The sequence below is a fragment of the Cynocephalus volans genome, chromosome 10 (genome assembly GCF_027409185.1).
Source record: "Cynocephalus volans isolate mCynVol1 chromosome 10, mCynVol1.pri, whole genome shotgun sequence".
NCBI lineage: Eukaryota > Metazoa > Chordata > Mammalia > Dermoptera > Cynocephalidae > Cynocephalus > Cynocephalus volans.
In genome coordinates this window covers 77,909,977-77,927,430 of record NC_084469.1, presented here as the reverse complement: position 1 = coordinate 77,927,430, position 17,454 = coordinate 77,909,977, and the positions used below count along the sequence as shown (strand labels likewise).

Here is a 17,454-nt window from a genome sequence, read left to right as displayed (position 1 = left end):
ATGGCAAACCCAAGCAAGCTCAGGTTGAATTCTCTCATTCACTACCTGTTAGGATACTAAGCAAGTGACTTAATGTTTCTGATCTCATTTGTAAAAAGGGCTTAATAATACCTCTGTGTTTTTGTTGTGTTTTTGATTATTTAAGATAGTATTTGTAAAACTTAGTCCAGTATCTGGTACTTAGTAAGCTTTCAATAGAAAGAGGCTATTTTTAATATTGCTATAGTTACATGTAAGATAAAGACAACACAGACTTTATAAAGTTAAATTTTCCATGTTGGATTCTAGCTTAAAATGAACTGGTAATGTTTATTAAAATTATTTTCATAAATAAGTCAGGGTAGTATATAATTAGTACAAAGAACTGGCCAAGTAGGATATGTTTATGAACGTGCACTTGGTATGTATACAAAGTGTTTTTCTGTAGATTATATTAACTACTTCTCTTTGTTATGTAGCACAGGGACAGTGCTAAAGGGAAAGTAAAAGAAATGTAAGACACTTTCTCTGCCTTTCAGTTGCTTGGTAGACTAGACCTACACATTAAAATAATAGACAATACATTGGAAAACAGGACAATATATTTTAGCTTATAATTAATAAATGTTGGAAAAGAGAAAAGTCACTGATGTCTAGAAACTTAGGCAAAGTCCTGTGAAGAGATGACCTGAATAGGATTTGATAAGATTAGATAATGGTCTTTCTGGAAAATAGGGTTGGTGGGAGGGGTAGAAGAGTGGCAGGGAATAGCATAAACCAGAGACTAGATGTGAGTAAAATAGTATGGTTTTGTGATAAGACTGACCTAACTATCATATAAATTTTTACTGGAGAGATAGATATAGGTACAAGATTAGAGCCTGTTTAGGAGAGGTGAATCTAAATTCTAGAATGCATCAAAAATTGAGCTCTAGGGCAGGTGTTGGGGGTTGATGCAAGGCAGTCTATTTACCTTAGAATAGGAAGCCATGAGAAGTTCTTATGAAACAGAATGGTACTTTTAAAAGTTGTACATTAAGAGAGTTATTCTATTACTGCTAAAATGTACTACAGTGAAAGTATTTTCAAATCATCATATTCACAATATTTTGTTAATCAAATTATAATGAAATTCAGTATATGGACATTATGAAAGCGTTTTTTCCCCAAAGTGTTGTGTCCAATTCCTGTAGTACTTTCATACATGCGAAAGTGACTTTTAGTCATTGTGATTACTTATTCTTTACATTATGAATTAAGGTACCTTTTGAAACTGAGATGGGAGGAAGGCAAGTGACTTCCATAAGGTTACACAGACAACCAAAGGGCAATACCTTATTCAGGAACACACAGGACTTGCTCTATAAGTTCTCCTTGAATGATCGAACATGCATTTCTCACTACAAGCATGTGAACTGTTTTAAACAAACATCTCAGGCTAGCCAGTTAGCTCAATTGGTTACAGCACCGCCTTGTAACAGCAAGGTCTAAGGTTTCAGATCCCCATACTGGCCATCTGCCAAATATGTGTATTATTAAGGGTGATATATATATATATTATTAAGGGTGATAGAGAGATAGATAGATAGATATCTACCACCCTTAATAATATTTTCTCTTAAGAGAATTCACAATTATATACTCTTTGAGGAACAGTATCTTATTCATCTTTGATATGAACCATCATGCTGCCTGTTACATATCCACTTAGTAAATACTTATTTATTGGAAAAAATGACTGAATGCATGGAATTGTTTCATTCATGCCTCTTACAAACATTTTTTATTGACTGCCTACTGAAATAAGAAAGGTCAGTTTAATTTGGGAACTAAAAAGTTATTGGTGATCTTCAAGAAAATACCACAAGTAGGTTGGAGCAGGAATGGACTGTTAGAAATTTTTTTTTTTTTTTTTTTAAACCATGTCCCCCTATTCACAATCCAGACCAAGCATAGGGCCTGGGCTGAGGTGTACATGGGGTAGGTTTACTCTGCCTCCTCTTTCTATACAGTCAGTGTAAGAACACAACCTGTGGAAAGCACCATGAGGTGGACTGTGAGAAACTGAAAAACAACTTGGTTGTGAAAAAAAGGAGCACAATAGAGACCAGTCTTTCAAAAGTTTTAGGGTTACAAAAAGGCCAAAAGAAGTTTATTTTTTGTTTGAGGTAGGCCATATTTTTAATTTGAGAAGAAGAATCTAATATACAAAAAGACATTTTGGCAGAGACAAATGATAAAAATAAGCTTTTAGAAAATGTAGAAATTAATGGGTTCAAAGAAAGGGGAAAGGTTTATCTTGGACAAGAGAAAGGCATGCTTCTTCCTGTGAAAGAGGAAGGAAGAGAAGGTATGTGAATATCGAGGGGGGGAAACTGAGAAGACAAGTCAAAATTTGAAAGAGGCCTAGATGACAATTAGCCTAGTTTTTGATTTAGTAAAGGGATTAGTAATTCTTTTAGTCTAAGAATTTCTTGATTTAGATATATAAAATAAGAACTACACTTCCATGTATTTAGGAAAATGATTACTTTCAATTTATTTAAGAACTAAATTTTTATCACTATTTTGCATTTTTAATTTGATTAGGTACTTCCATTCAATCAAACCTTGGTGCCAATGGAGTGATATTAGACGACCAACCTGTCATCAAAAAAAGGCGGGGAAGGAGGAAGAATGTAGAAGGTGTTGACATCCTCTTTTTTAACAGAAGTAAACCACCTAATCATGTAAGTAAAGCAATACTGAAAAACTACTGATGCTAGAGTCCAAAATTCAGTCCTGGTAAATATGTACAATATTGCTGTTTTGTGAGAAAGAAGTATACTATATAGTTATAGATTGTATCTTAGTTGAATCTGACACTGGCCAAAATTCATGAAAATTTTAAGTTTAAAAGATTCAGCAGAATTTTAAGCAACAACTTATTTTTTTCCTCTTCAAAAAGAATTGTTTCATTGGACCAAAATTAGAATGATAAAGCATGGAAATAAAAATTTCCTTTCTTGTTTTTCTACAGGCTACTTTAGGCTTAACCAACTCACAGATTTCCACAGGGATAAATCCAGCACTATCCTACACTCAACCTCAAGGAATTCCTGATACAGAAAGTCCAGTTCCAGTTATTAATCTGAAAGATGGGACAAGACTTGCAGGAGATGATGCACCCAAGAGAAAGGATTTGGAAAAATGGCTTAAGGAACACCCAGGTTATGTGGAAGATTTAGGAGCATTTATTCCTGTAGGTGATACCTTAAAAATCTTGGTATATATTATTTCTGACTCATCAAACCTGTAATAATGAAGCATAAATTCTCATCCACTGATGCTAAATATGTGTTCTTTCTAAGATTTAGGAAAATTAGTAGAAGAACAAATTATCATCTTTCCCATGATACAGTACAGTGCCATTTTTCATTTTTCCATTCTGCATTCAACAAGTATTTAATAATAAAAATCAGTACTGAGTACTATGTTAGACCCAGAGGTATAAAATATTCAATCCTTTCTCTCAGGAGTTTATTTATAAAATGATAATAAACACTAAGGTCAAGTGGTAAGATTTCCATACCAGAAGCTGCCAAATAAATAAAATAAAATAATAAGGATCGTAGTAAACATTTATTGAAATTTAGCAATGTGCCTACCATTATACTTAGCACTTAATATGTATTATCCCATTTAACATAACAACTTTATTAGATTGACATTATTATAACTATTTTATAGATAAAGGAATTGAAGCACTGAAGTTTTAAGTAAATAGTCCAATGCCACACAGCAAATAAAGTCTTAAATCCAGTGTTCAAACTACTACTGTTAAGCTCTTCAAGCTGTAAGAGTACAGCTTCTGTCCCTCCAGGTGCATAACAAGTTTACATTAATCAAAGATGAGAATCGGTATTTTTTATTTGCATTCTCCTTATCTTTTGAAATACTGCCTACTTACTATCTTCTTATTGGCATGTGGCTTTCTCATTCATAGAAATCTATTATTTGATTTTTCTAGTACTTCACTATCAGACACTAATGTACCAAATTTTGTGTATCTCTTATCATTTATGTGTACTTTATAAGGTAAGAGAATAAAGGCGTATCCTCTATACAGTGAAGTTAGCAGGCCTGTTCTATATGCCTCCATTATGAAGATTAAATAGATAACCCAAGTGAAGCTGCATGCTACCCTATGGCCTTATTAAAGACTATGTCCTATTCACCCTTGTATCCCTAGGACTAAGAACATAATTCCTGATACATAGAATAGTATCTAATTCCATGTAAATACGTATTGAATCTATGATTAAAAAATGAAAATATTTTGAAAACTAAAATGTATAATATAAAGTGATTATTATTTTATTAACAGAAAAAATTGCCTTGTTATTTTTTTCATAAAAAGAAACCATAAAAGCCCTAGTCCCTCGAATGGACTTTGCATCCATAATATTTAGTTCCAGTATTTTATATTGCTGCTGTTGTCACCAAGGAACAACCTGGTAGTCTAAAACAGAGAGCCTCAGTCTTGGCTTTTGGATGCCCTTCATATCCCTAGTTTACTCAAAAGATGCCACAAATTCTCAAATTTTTATTCAATTCCTTGTGCTTTAAAAAAAATGCCAAATCTGTCCTTACAATTACAGGGGGAGGGTTTTTCACTAAATATAATGGGTAATCACAGAATGAATATCGCAATTCTAAAAATAATGAGAATTATTAGTTTAACCCTATAATTTCTTAACATGTTAGAAAATCACATTTATTTATTCAGTCAACAAATTTTTGAGTTACTACCATGTGCTAGTTTCAATTTTAAGGGATTGAAGATATAACAGTGAACAATATAAAGTTCTTGCCCCCGTGGCACTTACATTGTCTCTAGTCTCTGAAGGATTTTCATACGTTTCTCTTATCACTGTAAAAAAAAGTCTATTAACTTTTTAAATCTTTGTATCCATTTATCATTTTCACTGCAAATAAACCTTTTATCATAATGTTATGTATAACTTCATTATTAAGATTTAAAAACATATTTTTAAAAGGTGGCATTTGTTCTGGTAAAGAATATAACATATAATGCTTTTCCAAGGATGCTTTACATTAGTGATTATTGGATTTCATACTCTATTGTGGTATCTCTATAGCTAAATACTTATAACATGGAGTAGAATATACTATTACAGAGGTATGTATAAAGTGCCATGAGAACAGATATAAAACCAATTAACTCTGCCTAGGCAGAGTAAAGTATCTGGGGAAAGATAGAAAGAAAACAGAGTTGACATTTCGCTGGTGGATGAATAAAGAATAAGGAGGCATTGACCAGGTTAAGACAAGGGGAGGATATTCTAGACATCATAGGACAATTATGAATAGAATTAAAAGAGGATACAACTATAAGGCATATACATAAAACAATGACTAGTTTGATATTCTAGAGGATGTGGGTGTGTGAGTGGGGTAATAGTAAATGAATAGAAAAGGTGAGCTGAATAGGTTTGGGTTGCGATGTGACTGGTATGCCAAGCTGAAGAGTTTGAGCATTATTTTCTTTGAATTCTGATTGGCTGGAAATGGCTACAACCATCAAGCCCACTTTGTTAACAGTTGTAGAGATAAGTACTATGGTCGATGGAAAGTTTTTTATTTTTATTGCCAGATATGAGTTCTTAATCTGCTTCTGCCACTTGCTAGCTGTATGACCTTTCAGGAAGAGAACCTCTCTGATTCCCCAGTTGTAAAATAAGAATAATACCTTTTAGTATTATGAGTATTACATGTGAAGCGATAAGAAAAACTATTAATGAGATGAAGAGAAATGAAAGCCACTAGTACAAATTATAAATTGTCACAGTGCAGGGAAAGTCTGGTAAGTTTCTCCAGATAAATTTCAGGAGAAGTTTATCAGAAGAAAAAGTAAAGAACTATACAATTTAGAGGAAAATCCTCCAGCATCATTGCTAATCCCTTCAGGTATCACTCTAGGAATACTGTGGTCTTTGAGAGCATTTAAGGAAAGAACTAGCAAAGTCTTGGCTTGTTTCAGAAGCAAATGGAAGGACCCTGCTTTCATCTAGAGCCATAATTGTGATCATTGTGTTGGCCTTGAATAATTTTTAAATGTATAATTTGAAGAGAAAATACATGTAATATTTTTTATTAAAATTAAAATTGCATTTTATTTACTTTTTGATGGCTTGCCAGTACAGGGATCCAAATCCTTGATCTTGGTGTTACAACGCCACATTCTAATCAATTGTGCTAACCGGCCAGTGCTAAAGTTTAAATATTTTTAAAGTGTGAATAACTAAAGGGTAAATGCTTTCATATCATATAAAATTAAATTACTTGGATCAGCTTATTTGTAATATTTTGAATAGTTTTACACAGGTAAATATTTTAAAGACATATCTATGTATTTTAGAGAGTGCAGCTTCATGAGGGAAGGCCCAAACAAAAAAGGCATCGTTGCAGAAATCCTAATAAACTAGATGTTAATAGTCTTACTGGAGAAGAACGTGTTCAGCTGATTAACAGAAGAAATGCCAGAAAGGTATTTATACATTTGTTGTCAATCTTTTGTATTAATTTATTATTTGAGATCTCTAGAATGCTATTTCATTAACAGATGTAGAAATGTGTTGAACCTAGCAGATTTGTTGGGAGAGATATGGACTATAATTTTATGCACTCTAATTTCAAATCCCACATGACTGGCTAAGCTATTAAATGAAATGAGCAAGTCACTTAACGTATCTGTGTCTAAGCAGTGCCATTGCATATGGTTGTGCGCCGCATAAGGGTACTACATTTAAGGCAGTGATTCTCATCAAGGGGTAATTTTTGCCCCCCAGGAGACATTTGGTAATGTTTAAAGACATTTTGGTAGCTACAGCTCAGTGACATGAAGAGGTAGTGGGCAGGGGAAAGATGCTACTCTTGTCTAGTAGGTAGAAGCCAGAGATGCTGCTAAACTTCCTGTAGTACATAGGACAACCTCCCCACAATACCAATCCAAAAATGTCAATGCAAAGGTTAAGCAAACCTCGATCAAAGGGGACACCATTCATATCAAAGCCATCATAAATTTATATATTTATCACTACAGCTTTCATCAGATAACCTTAGTGTCCTGTTCAATCAAAATCAGAATATTACGTAATTTTCCAGTAGATAGAAGTAGAATGTCTTAAACACAGGTACCTTGTAGACTCATGGCTGATTGATGAATGGTAAAAGTTGAGGTTTTTCTGAAGTAGATATGACTCAACATTTGTTTCCCCAAATTGTTTGTTTTACATTTGGATGGGTATATATCTCTTTTACCTCACAAAGCAAATGATAGAGACTTGTAATACCCTTTTGTAAATGTACAGCTTTGAGACACTGTTTTTTATTCTGATGAACAAGCAGTAAAAGAAAGAAAGAAAAAAAATGGGCTCCGGTAAAAACAGCAAATTTCTCATTGAGTTCTTCCACTCACAAACTAAATCAACTTATATAGGTCATGTTAATTCCCTGGTTCTGATTTGCTCTGTGTTAAATGCCCTCACTGCTAGGATAAAAATACATAAAAATATTTGAATTTCTCATAAGAAATATTGGAATTAGAAGAAAACTATTTTTAAAATAACAGTTGTTTTAATATTGTTGTGTACAGTATTTAAAATAAATACTAATTCTCCCCTAATCTTGTAGAGATAGCTTATTCAGCTTTTGTTAGTATTTTAAAGTGATAGCATAGATGTCTTAGAGGAAGAACAGGGTGACATTTTAGTAGCATTTAACTTAATTTTGTGCTTGCATAGATTGTTACTTATCTTTGCACTATATTTTATACCAAAAATCCCCATTACTACACATTAGGAATGAATTTGTCTTAGCCAGTTTTAAGGAAATGGAAGAGGTTTGAGTTTTTACTTGTTAGGTTTAATATTAAACCTTCTAAATTTCAGTCTTAATTGTGGTAATCTCATGAGGGGCCTGTTCATTTCCCTTAATTTGTAGAGTTCTTTATTGTCTTGAGTCTCTAGGGTACAGGCTTAAGGATTGATGAGTTACTAAGGAAAAGAATCTACCTAGTGAATCTCCATAAACCCATAGGACGGTTTAATGAAGGGGATAATAAAAAGGAGAAGGCAACAGAAATTACAGAAACTAAGTAAAGAATACTAGATAAGAATACTATAGGTAATATAACTGACCATATCAAACCCTGCCTATATCTTATCAACATATACATACCATGTATTCATTCAAAGGAGTGTGGAAGAATTCATTACTCAAGAAATATCTGTTGTCTCCAGAGGGAAATTAAATTGGTAGGTCTAAATCATTTGTCCAAATCTAATATTCTTGATTTAAATTTCAAAATATTGTGTCAATGTCATACTAATTATTATAGGGAGTGGGGGTTTTTTCAAATTTACTTATGATTGGTTAGTTATGTCACTTTTTACATACAAAGGATAGGTATAATTTCATACTTTTAGGTTGTCAATATACATAACAGATAAGAGTATGGGTTTTTGAGACCTAGGTTTTAATCCTGACCCTAACACTTACTAGCTGAATTTAGGCAAATTATATAATTTCTCTGAGGCTCAGTTCCTTCATTTGAAATATAGAAATAATACTATCTCAAAAGGATATAGAGAGAACTAAAATAAATTATACACTTAAAGTCCTTAGTACAATACTTGGCATGTGATAATAACATCAACAACATATTTCTGATGTGTCAGGATTATTCTAAAACACTTGAACTGTCTCTTCATAAAATCCTATGAGGGAAGTATTATTGTTATCCCCATTTTACAGATCAGAAAACCGAGGCTCAAAGAAATTTACTAATTTGTTCGAGTTCACATAGCTGATAAGTCTTACTCTAAAGGATGTACTCTTAACTAGGCTATACTGCCTATCCAGCATAGTAAGTGTACAGTAAATGGTAGCTACTCATTTTATTTTTCTAGTTATTCTACTTAAAACATTTAAAATTTACATTACCACATGTTTATATTGTTTATCAATAACTCACATGGGTTGTGTTGGTCCTTTTTAATACAAGGTTACCAGAAAGTTCATGGAAAGAGTGATATTATCTTTTAATTCTATTTTTCCATGAACTTTTTGAAGTGTCCTCATATAATCATAAAGGTTGTTGAAGGTGGTTCAAAAATATGCATTTTAAAGAAATAAACTCTGTAGAGCACAGAATAAAAGCAAGAAATAGCTACATATTCAACAGTTTCTAAGTATCTAACAATCTGTTTTTCATTTACAGGTTGGAGGTGCATTTGCTCCCCCTTTGAAAGATTTATGTAGATTCCTAAAAGAAAACTCAGAATATGGAGTAGCTCCTGAATGGGGAGATGTTGTTAAGCAATCTGTGAGTATTTCACAAATACAGACTCATACATCATTTTTAAAATTATTAAATCTTAGATTAAATTTTAAGAATTAATAAAATATTTCATGAACATGTGACAAAGTATTTTTTAGTTCACAATTTTTATTTTGCAGAATATGTTGGAAATTTTTCAGATGCTTGTTGAGTTAGAATGCAAAATCAATGTGTACTGACTTGTTTTTATTTTAACCTCTAAGATACTGTTTGAATAGTGTCACAAAAAATAACCAAATATGTGGGCATAGAAATATATATAGGAATATTCATCATGGTATAGTGGTAAAAGATTGGGAATAAATTAATGGTTCATCCATATATTGGAAAACTACAATTATTTTAAAATTTATATCTTAAGAACTTCTAATGACAAGGGAGAAAAAGGTCACAGTATATTAAATATGGTAGTAGTTAAGTTCTTGGAATAGTCAAACCTACCCATATGATAAATGGTGAATAAATAATATTTATTATTTCTACAAGTGTGCAAATGAAAAGGGTAGGCTATAAAACTAAGTTCAGTATGATTCTATTTTTTTATTTTAGAAAGGGAGGTGGGAGTATTGTAGAATGTGTATAAAGGCACAAGGAGAAAATAGAAGAACACATCCTGAAATGTTAGCAATGGTTATCACTGAATGGTGAGATTATAGATGATTTTTTTGTTTGTATTTTTTGTTGTCATGTTTTCTGGAATGAGCCCTAATGCCTTTGTAAAGAGAAAAAATAAGTTGATCAAAACAAAGTAAACAGGTAGTCCCATGATTATTTCCTTAAATCACTGTCGGGAGCTGACTGTCACAAATGGTAGTCCCTAGGCACATGTGGCTATTGAGCACTTGAAATGTGGCCGGCCTCAATTAAGATGTTTTGGTAAGTGTAAAATACACACTAGCTTAGTTCGGAAAAAAGAATGTAAAATATATCAATAATTTTTATAGAGTATATTATATTGACGTGATAATATTTTGGTTATGTTGTATTAAATAGACTGTTACTAAAATTGTCGCCTATTTCTATTTTACCTTTTTTTAGGGTAGCTACTGGAAAATTTAAAATTACATATGTAGATTGTATTATATTCCTACTAGATGATGCTGGTCCAGAGGTTCTAAACTCCTTAAACTTCTAAAGAGTTTTGAGCCCCAGAAAATCATGGGAGAATTACATGAAAGTAGCATAAATTGTTCTCTTTTGTCCTGGGCTTGATGGTTCTCAATCTGCAGGTGCTGCTGCTGTTTTGAACCAACTCATCATTCCCCCTTAGAGCATCTTTTTCAGCTTGGCTCTATCTCCCTTATTCTCAAAGTGACAGTCAAAAGATTCATATGGAGCATCTTGTTATAACTATAACATTTCACTTACTTCCCCTATCTTTTCCTTATTTTCTTCCAGATTAGAAGGTGGCCACTTCTCTGGTCTTTTAGAACGAGTGGTGATATGAAACATATAAGGGTTATAGAAGTACCCATGAACCTTATGTATTCTAGAAATATTCTATAAACTTATGACTCACAATATGGAGGAAGGCTAAAGGCTTCTTTCTACTCTCTTATCCTATGGTAAAATGAGAAGGGGGGGCTGGCCAGTTAGCTCAGTTGGTTCAAGTGCAGTATTATAAAACCAAGGTTAAGAGTTTGGATCCACATACCAAGTAGTGAAAAAAAAAAAAAAAAATGAGAGCTGTTTCAAGCCACTACTTAAAATAAAATTAGGTTATCTCTTATCTCTTTCATAATTGGTTATTGCACATCAATACAGAATAAGTTTACAAATAACCTATTTTTAATGGGTTATGCCTGTGATAAACTAATAGCTATTGATTTTATTTTCATGTAACTATTATTGATAAATATATATTTCTTCCAGGGATTTCTTCCAGAAAGTATGTATGAACGTATTCTCACTGGTCCTGTCGTGAGAGAGGAAGTAAGCAGGCGGGGGAGACGGCCTAAAAGTGGAATTGCAAAGGCCACAGCAGCAGCAGCAGCAGCTGCCACTGCCACTGCTACCAGTGTTTCACGCAATCCTTTGTTAGCCAATGGATTACTTCCAGGTGTGGATCTCACAACTCTTCAGGCCTTACAACAAAACCTACAAAACTTGCAGTCACTGCAAGTAACTGCAGGGCTAATGGGAATGCCTGCTGGCCTTTCTTCTGGAGGAGAAGCTAAAAACATGGCTGCTATGTTCCCCATGCTGTTGTCAGGAATGGCGGGATTACCAAGTCTGCTGGGCATGGGAGGGCTTGTAACAAAGCCTACAGAATCTGGGACAGAAGAGAAAAAGGGAGATGATTCTAAAGAGCTAGAAGGAAAAAAAGAAAGGACAGAGAGCCAAAGTTCAGAGAATGGTGGAGAAAACTCTGTGTCAAGTTCTCCTTCAACGTCTTCGACTGCTGCATTGAATACAGCTGCAGCTGCCAACCCATTAGCTCTTAACCCATTATTACTATCTAATATACTTTATCCAGGGATGCTTCTCACTCCAAGCCTTAATCTTCATATTCCAACTTTGTCCCAGTCCAATACTTTTGATGTACAGAAAAACAAAAACAGTGACTTAGGTTCGTCTAAGTCTATAGAAGTAAAGGAAAAAGATTCCAGAGTTAGAGATCAGGAAGACAAAGGAGAAACTGAACCAAGTCCTCTCAATGAAAACAGCACAGATGAGGGTTCAGAGAAAGCTGATGCTTCATCTGGATCTGATAGTACATCATCATCATCTGAGGATTCAGATTCTAGTAATGAAGACTGATTCCCAGACTCTGCACTTAAATTATGAACTGATTTTGGATTTTTTTCCTTTAATTATTAATTGTAAATACCCAGTGTTGAGTGCATCAATAACTTACTGACCGAACATTTCAGTTATTTGTTTAGAAGTGCAAACTGCTTTCAGAGACGTTTTGCATGTAATATTTCTTAAGATTCATAAGTTTCTGAACTCATATGTACTATCAAATACATAAAGGTGTAAAATTACAACAAAAGGCATTATAATTTTGTTGGGGGTTAATTTTATGAAAATTATGCTCAATGAGAGTTGTATATTTAATATATTTGCAGTGAACACAGAATACTTTATGCATATTACTGATTTAATTTGAATATAGTTTTACAGCCTCCTTGACACCTATAATTTACAGATCAAAACTCAGCAATAATTTGGGCAGCTAATGAATGTCATGAAAGCTGTAGAATCTACATCACCATCCATTGCTTTAATTACATGAAAATGCTCTAGTGTTGTGATGCACTGCTGATGTTTCCAGTTCAGGTACAAGTACGTTTTAAAGAAGAAATAAGTTTCCCAATCAGCCAATTTAACTGGCTACCTGTTACCTCAGCTGAGTTAGTTTAGGAAGTTTACATTCGTTTCTAATTCTATACTTGTTTTCAGGGGTTTTTTAAACACATCCTATAATATCATGTTAATCTGGCAAGAAATATGACTTGCTTTTTGCTGAGCTTAATTTGGATGTCAGTAAAATTAAGTCATAAAAAAATCCTGTGTCGTGTGACTTTGGCACCCTATAGACATACTTAATTTTTAACTTTTCAAAGTTTGGCCTCCTATTAGAAATAATTATGTCTCAGATGAGTAATGTCTGTTTCCAGGGTTCAGAAAAGGCAAACTCATGAAATGCCACTGAAAAGAACTTTCAACACAGCATACTTCATGTAAAAGAAATTGTTTGTTTGCTTTATTTGTGTAGATTTCTATTTGTGTTTTATGTCATGGAAATATTCCAAAATTAACAGATAATAGTGGTAAAGTAATATGAAGATAACCTAAATTCATTTTCAGTTTCTAGGTGTAAGCAGACTAAGTGTTGCCCAGAATCAGTGTTGAGTTATCGGTTTATATTAAATATACTTAGTTGCCCATTGTGAAAATGCACTTTGAATAATCTCAAAAAGTTATACCTGTAAACCACAAAAATGAAGCCCAAGGCTTCTGTTCAATTTCTTAGAACCCTTTACCATGTAAAATTTGTCTGATATTGATTTGTGATACAATTTCTCCTGCTAAAGCTGCTATTATTCTGACAAGGTCCAGGTTCACCTAAACATACATATGAAACAATTAGAACTGAATTGGACGTAAAAATATTTACATTCTAAGGAGATATGTTAGCATTTCTATGGTACTCTAATTAATCAGTGATAAAGTTTGGAAAAGCATAAATTTAGGGGGGGAAGTACTCCAGTTCTCTCCTACAGCAAAAATAATTTTCAGTATGTTTTGATAAAACTGTTGCTTTGTCATGAATTAAGTGATTATATTAGGTTTTCCAAGACCTTTACCAGTAAATTACGTTTCTGTATGTAAAATAACTAACCCCTAATTAGAAAGACAGTGTTATATGTATCTGCAAAATTATACAAGTTCCATTGGGATTGTATTGAGTTTTGTATTTTCCCAAAATAGTTCTTTGAATTGATAGTCCTTTATGCAATGTCTTAGCAATAGTCACTATAATGCCCATCCAGAAGTGGGTAGTAATTCCTCATCATGAAAATGATATATTACATATTTAGTATCTTCCCTTTGCAGTATTGCACTTTTGTTTAACTAGAATACACCTATGAGATAGCCAAAGTTTTTCAAACACAGTTAACTTAGTTTCCTGGTGGAGTATTTCAACATGATCCATATTTCCCTTCCTCTCTCTAGTTCTACCCACACGATCTTTACTCCTTTCTTTCCCCAATAAAAAAAAAAAAAGAAAGAAAAAAAAACTCTAGATCTTGTCACTAAAATCTAATTTATATCAAATTTATGAGATAAAGTATTTTCCTAATTATGGTCAAATGAATTTGGTTAACATCCTAGTGATTCTCTTTCTATGTAATAAGGCAATTACAGTTTTCAAAGCATTAAGGCTAATATTAACTTTAAACATTCTCTTGGGTTTCAAGACACTTCTATTTTGTACTGATAGTGGAAAAGTTGTCCAATTATTACCTAAGAAAGAAAACATGCACATATGGTTGTGTAAAGTTAAGGGTTATAAGGAAAAAAATCAGTAGAATTACATAATACTAAAGTTGCAGTTGAAAGGATATCCAAGTATGTGTTGGTAGTTACTAAAAAATTATAGCTGTTATTGCCTTGTATCTATAGCCCTTGTTTCAGGTTTCATGATTCAAGTCTTAGTCCAATTTTTCTTTTGGACATTTGCAATATTTACCAGTTGTGTTTTGTGTAGTCTGAATTTGCTTTCTGTAGTTGAGCAAACGTCTTAAAGTCATTTGTAATTTATTAAATTACTTTCTATGATGTTCTATAGAGCAAATGGAAGTTTAATTATTTTTTATTAAACATATTCTTTGACTACCCATGATGTCAGCCTCTGTACATGATAATACTTTAATTGAATTTTATATATAATTTATCTTATTCCAGTGATGAAAGAAGGAATAGTTATAAATCTTTAAGAGGAAACTGTACTTTAGAAGAATTTTAAAAAGACAGAAATTGGCTATAATTATATCTTCAATATCATCTTAAAGGTTACCAATTTTTCATTTTCATTTAATTTCATTGTTGGCCCACTGATAATGATGTTTGCAAATTTTAAAAAAGCTTCTTTTTTGGAACCCTTATTGTTCAGCCCAATCTCCACCTCATGCCAAACATTAAATATTTTCTTAAGTCTTCTTCCCCTGGACCTTTAAAAAATCCAGAAAGATTCAGAGATATTGCCTTAACCTCTGAATTATTGGAAATCAATAATTATTTTTTTCCTTGGTCTTAACAGTTTTTTTCTAACTCATTGCCGTGGTTGGTAGTTTTCGTATAAAGAAAATAGTTTTTCCTCTAATTGCAAAGTAAAACAGTGGAGTCTTGTCATACACTCATTTAACTTGAACCCATTTCTTTTTTTTTTTTTTTTTTTTTTTTGTATAATATAGTATATAAACACAAGCCAACTACTTTATCTAGTACTCACTCAAAGGAACAGTAGTTTATTCCAGTGCTGGAGAATGAATTGGCTATGTTGGATGTTTTTGAGAGAATATACACTATGTGTTTTGTTTTGTTTGCAGCTGCCTGGTATGGGGATCTGAACCCTTGACCTTGGTGTTATAACTCCACACTCTAACCAACTGAGCTAACTGGCCAGCCCCTAGGATACACTATATGTAAAATGATGTATTTGGTATTTTGTGAGCTATACGAAGGAAAAGAATTTTTTTTACTACACACAATATTTACTGTATATAATAAGTGTAGAACTTAACCTATGTATAAATGCAACTCCACTACATAATTTATTTTAAAATGCAGAAAAGCACAAAAATACTTAAATCATTTGTAAATTTACCCAGAGATAGGGTAAGTTTACAATATTTTCTACATGTATGTTACATACATGTAGTGGGTTGAATAGTGTCCTCCAAAAACCTCTGTCAATGCAGAATCTCAGAATGTGACCTTATTTTGGACATAGGGTCTTGGCAGATGCAAAGTTAAATTGTGGTCATACTGGATTAGAGTGGGCCCTAAATTCAATGACTGTTGTCTTTTAAAGAAGAGGAGAGGATACACAGACACACAGAGAAGAAGGCCTTGCGGCAAAGGAGGCAGAGATTGGAGTGATGTAACTATAAGCCAAGGAACACCAAAGATTGCCAGCAACCACGAGAAGCTAGGGGAGAGGCGAGAAACAGACTTCTCCTTCAGAGCATCCAAAAGGAACCAACTTTACCAATACCTTGATTTTGGACTTCTGTCCTAAACTGAGGGATAATAAATTTCTGTTGCTCACCTAGTTTGTGGTGATTTGTTATGGCAGTCTTAGGAAACTAATAAATTTTTATATTAAATCAGTATTATATGGTACATAATATTTAGTGTACCACCATTAATATATGGACCTATGTCAATAAGAATCTGGCAATGTGATTTTTAATACATAGTATTGGCGAATACAGATGTAATTTATTTAATCATGTACTTAAAAATGAATATTTGGGTTTATATGTGCATTTTTGCATGTATCCCTAATCATGTGCTTAATTCCTAGAACTGAAAATACTTCTCTGCTTGTAAGGATTTTGGTTTATGTTGCCAAGTTTATAATGAAGCTATTAGCAGCAATTCATACTACCATTAGCAGAATACATTATGTGCACGCCCATTTACCCCAAATCCTTACCAATACTGTGTATTGCCTTTTTAAATAATCTTTGCCAAATTAATAGGCAAAAATAATATCTTGATTTTTAAAATTAACATTCTTTTTTCTTAGTGAAAAATAAGACATACATATTACAGAAAATTCAAGGAGGGGAGGTGCAAAGTAAACAAAACCCCTCACAATGCTGACATTCAAAGATAATTGTTAACCTTTCAGTTTTTTTTGCATGTACATACTACAAATAATTTTAATAAGAATGAAGTTATAATGTACATATGTTTTATTGTTTCATTTCTTTGTGGGGCTTTTTTTTTTTTTTTTTTTGGCAGTTGGTTGGTACAGGGATCAAACCCTGGTCCTTGGTGTTATCAGTACCACACTCTAACCAACAGAACTAACCAGCCAGCCTCTGTACATATCATTTTGTAACCTGCTTTTTTCACTTACTATATCATGGTAATCTTTCCATATCATTAAAGAATCTTCCACAACATTTTTAAGGGCTTTCTAATATTCTATTATATAGATTATTATAATTTATTTAATATCCAATTATTGAACATTTAGATATTTTTCAGTTTGGGGTTATTTAAACACTAATGTGTAGTTAAGTCTTTGCATACATTTATGATTCTTTCATTAGAATAAATATCTAGGAATGAAATAGTGTTTAAATTTTAAAACCAGCAAGATTGTATTATTTTATACCCCAACAGCAAAGCATGAAACTACCTCCTTCCCTATGTATCCTTGCTAACACTGGGCATTGTAATTTTTTTTTAATCTTTGCCAATGTAATAGGTAAAAAAATAAATTCTTGGGGTTTTTTAGTAGTAGTAATATAAAACTTTCCATATCTTTTTTTATAAGGCCATTTGTATTTCTTCTGTTATGGATTAACTGCTCATGTTCTTTACAC

General features: G+C 32.7%; 1 protein-coding gene and 1 non-coding gene across 14 annotated transcripts in view; one reads left to right on the top strand and one right to left on the bottom strand.

Moving 5' to 3' along the window:
• CHD9 (chromodomain helicase DNA binding protein 9) overlaps positions 1 to 14,633 on the top strand; it is a 179,429-nt gene extending 164,796 nt beyond the window's left edge. For all 13 annotated transcript variants that reach the window (XM_063113136.1, XM_063113144.1, XM_063113143.1 and 10 more), the window contains 5 exons: positions 2,569 to 2,708; positions 2,999 to 3,220; positions 6,401 to 6,529; positions 9,263 to 9,367; positions 11,255 to 14,633. In XM_063113136.1, coding sequence (XP_062969206.1) covers positions 2,569 to 2,708; positions 2,999 to 3,220; positions 6,401 to 6,529; positions 9,263 to 9,367; positions 11,255 to 12,142 — 1,484 coding nt within the window. In that variant the 3' untranslated portion in view covers positions 12,143 to 14,633. The remainder of the gene's footprint in view (positions 1 to 2,568; positions 2,709 to 2,998; positions 3,221 to 6,400; positions 6,530 to 9,262; positions 9,368 to 11,254) is intronic.
• LOC134389847 (small nucleolar RNA SNORA51) lies at positions 1,900 to 2,031 on the bottom strand. Its single transcript, XR_010024805.1, has one exon. It is a non-coding gene; the product is annotated as a small nucleolar RNA SNORA51 (small nucleolar RNA).
• Positions 14,634 to 17,454: the final 2,821 nt, after the last annotated feature.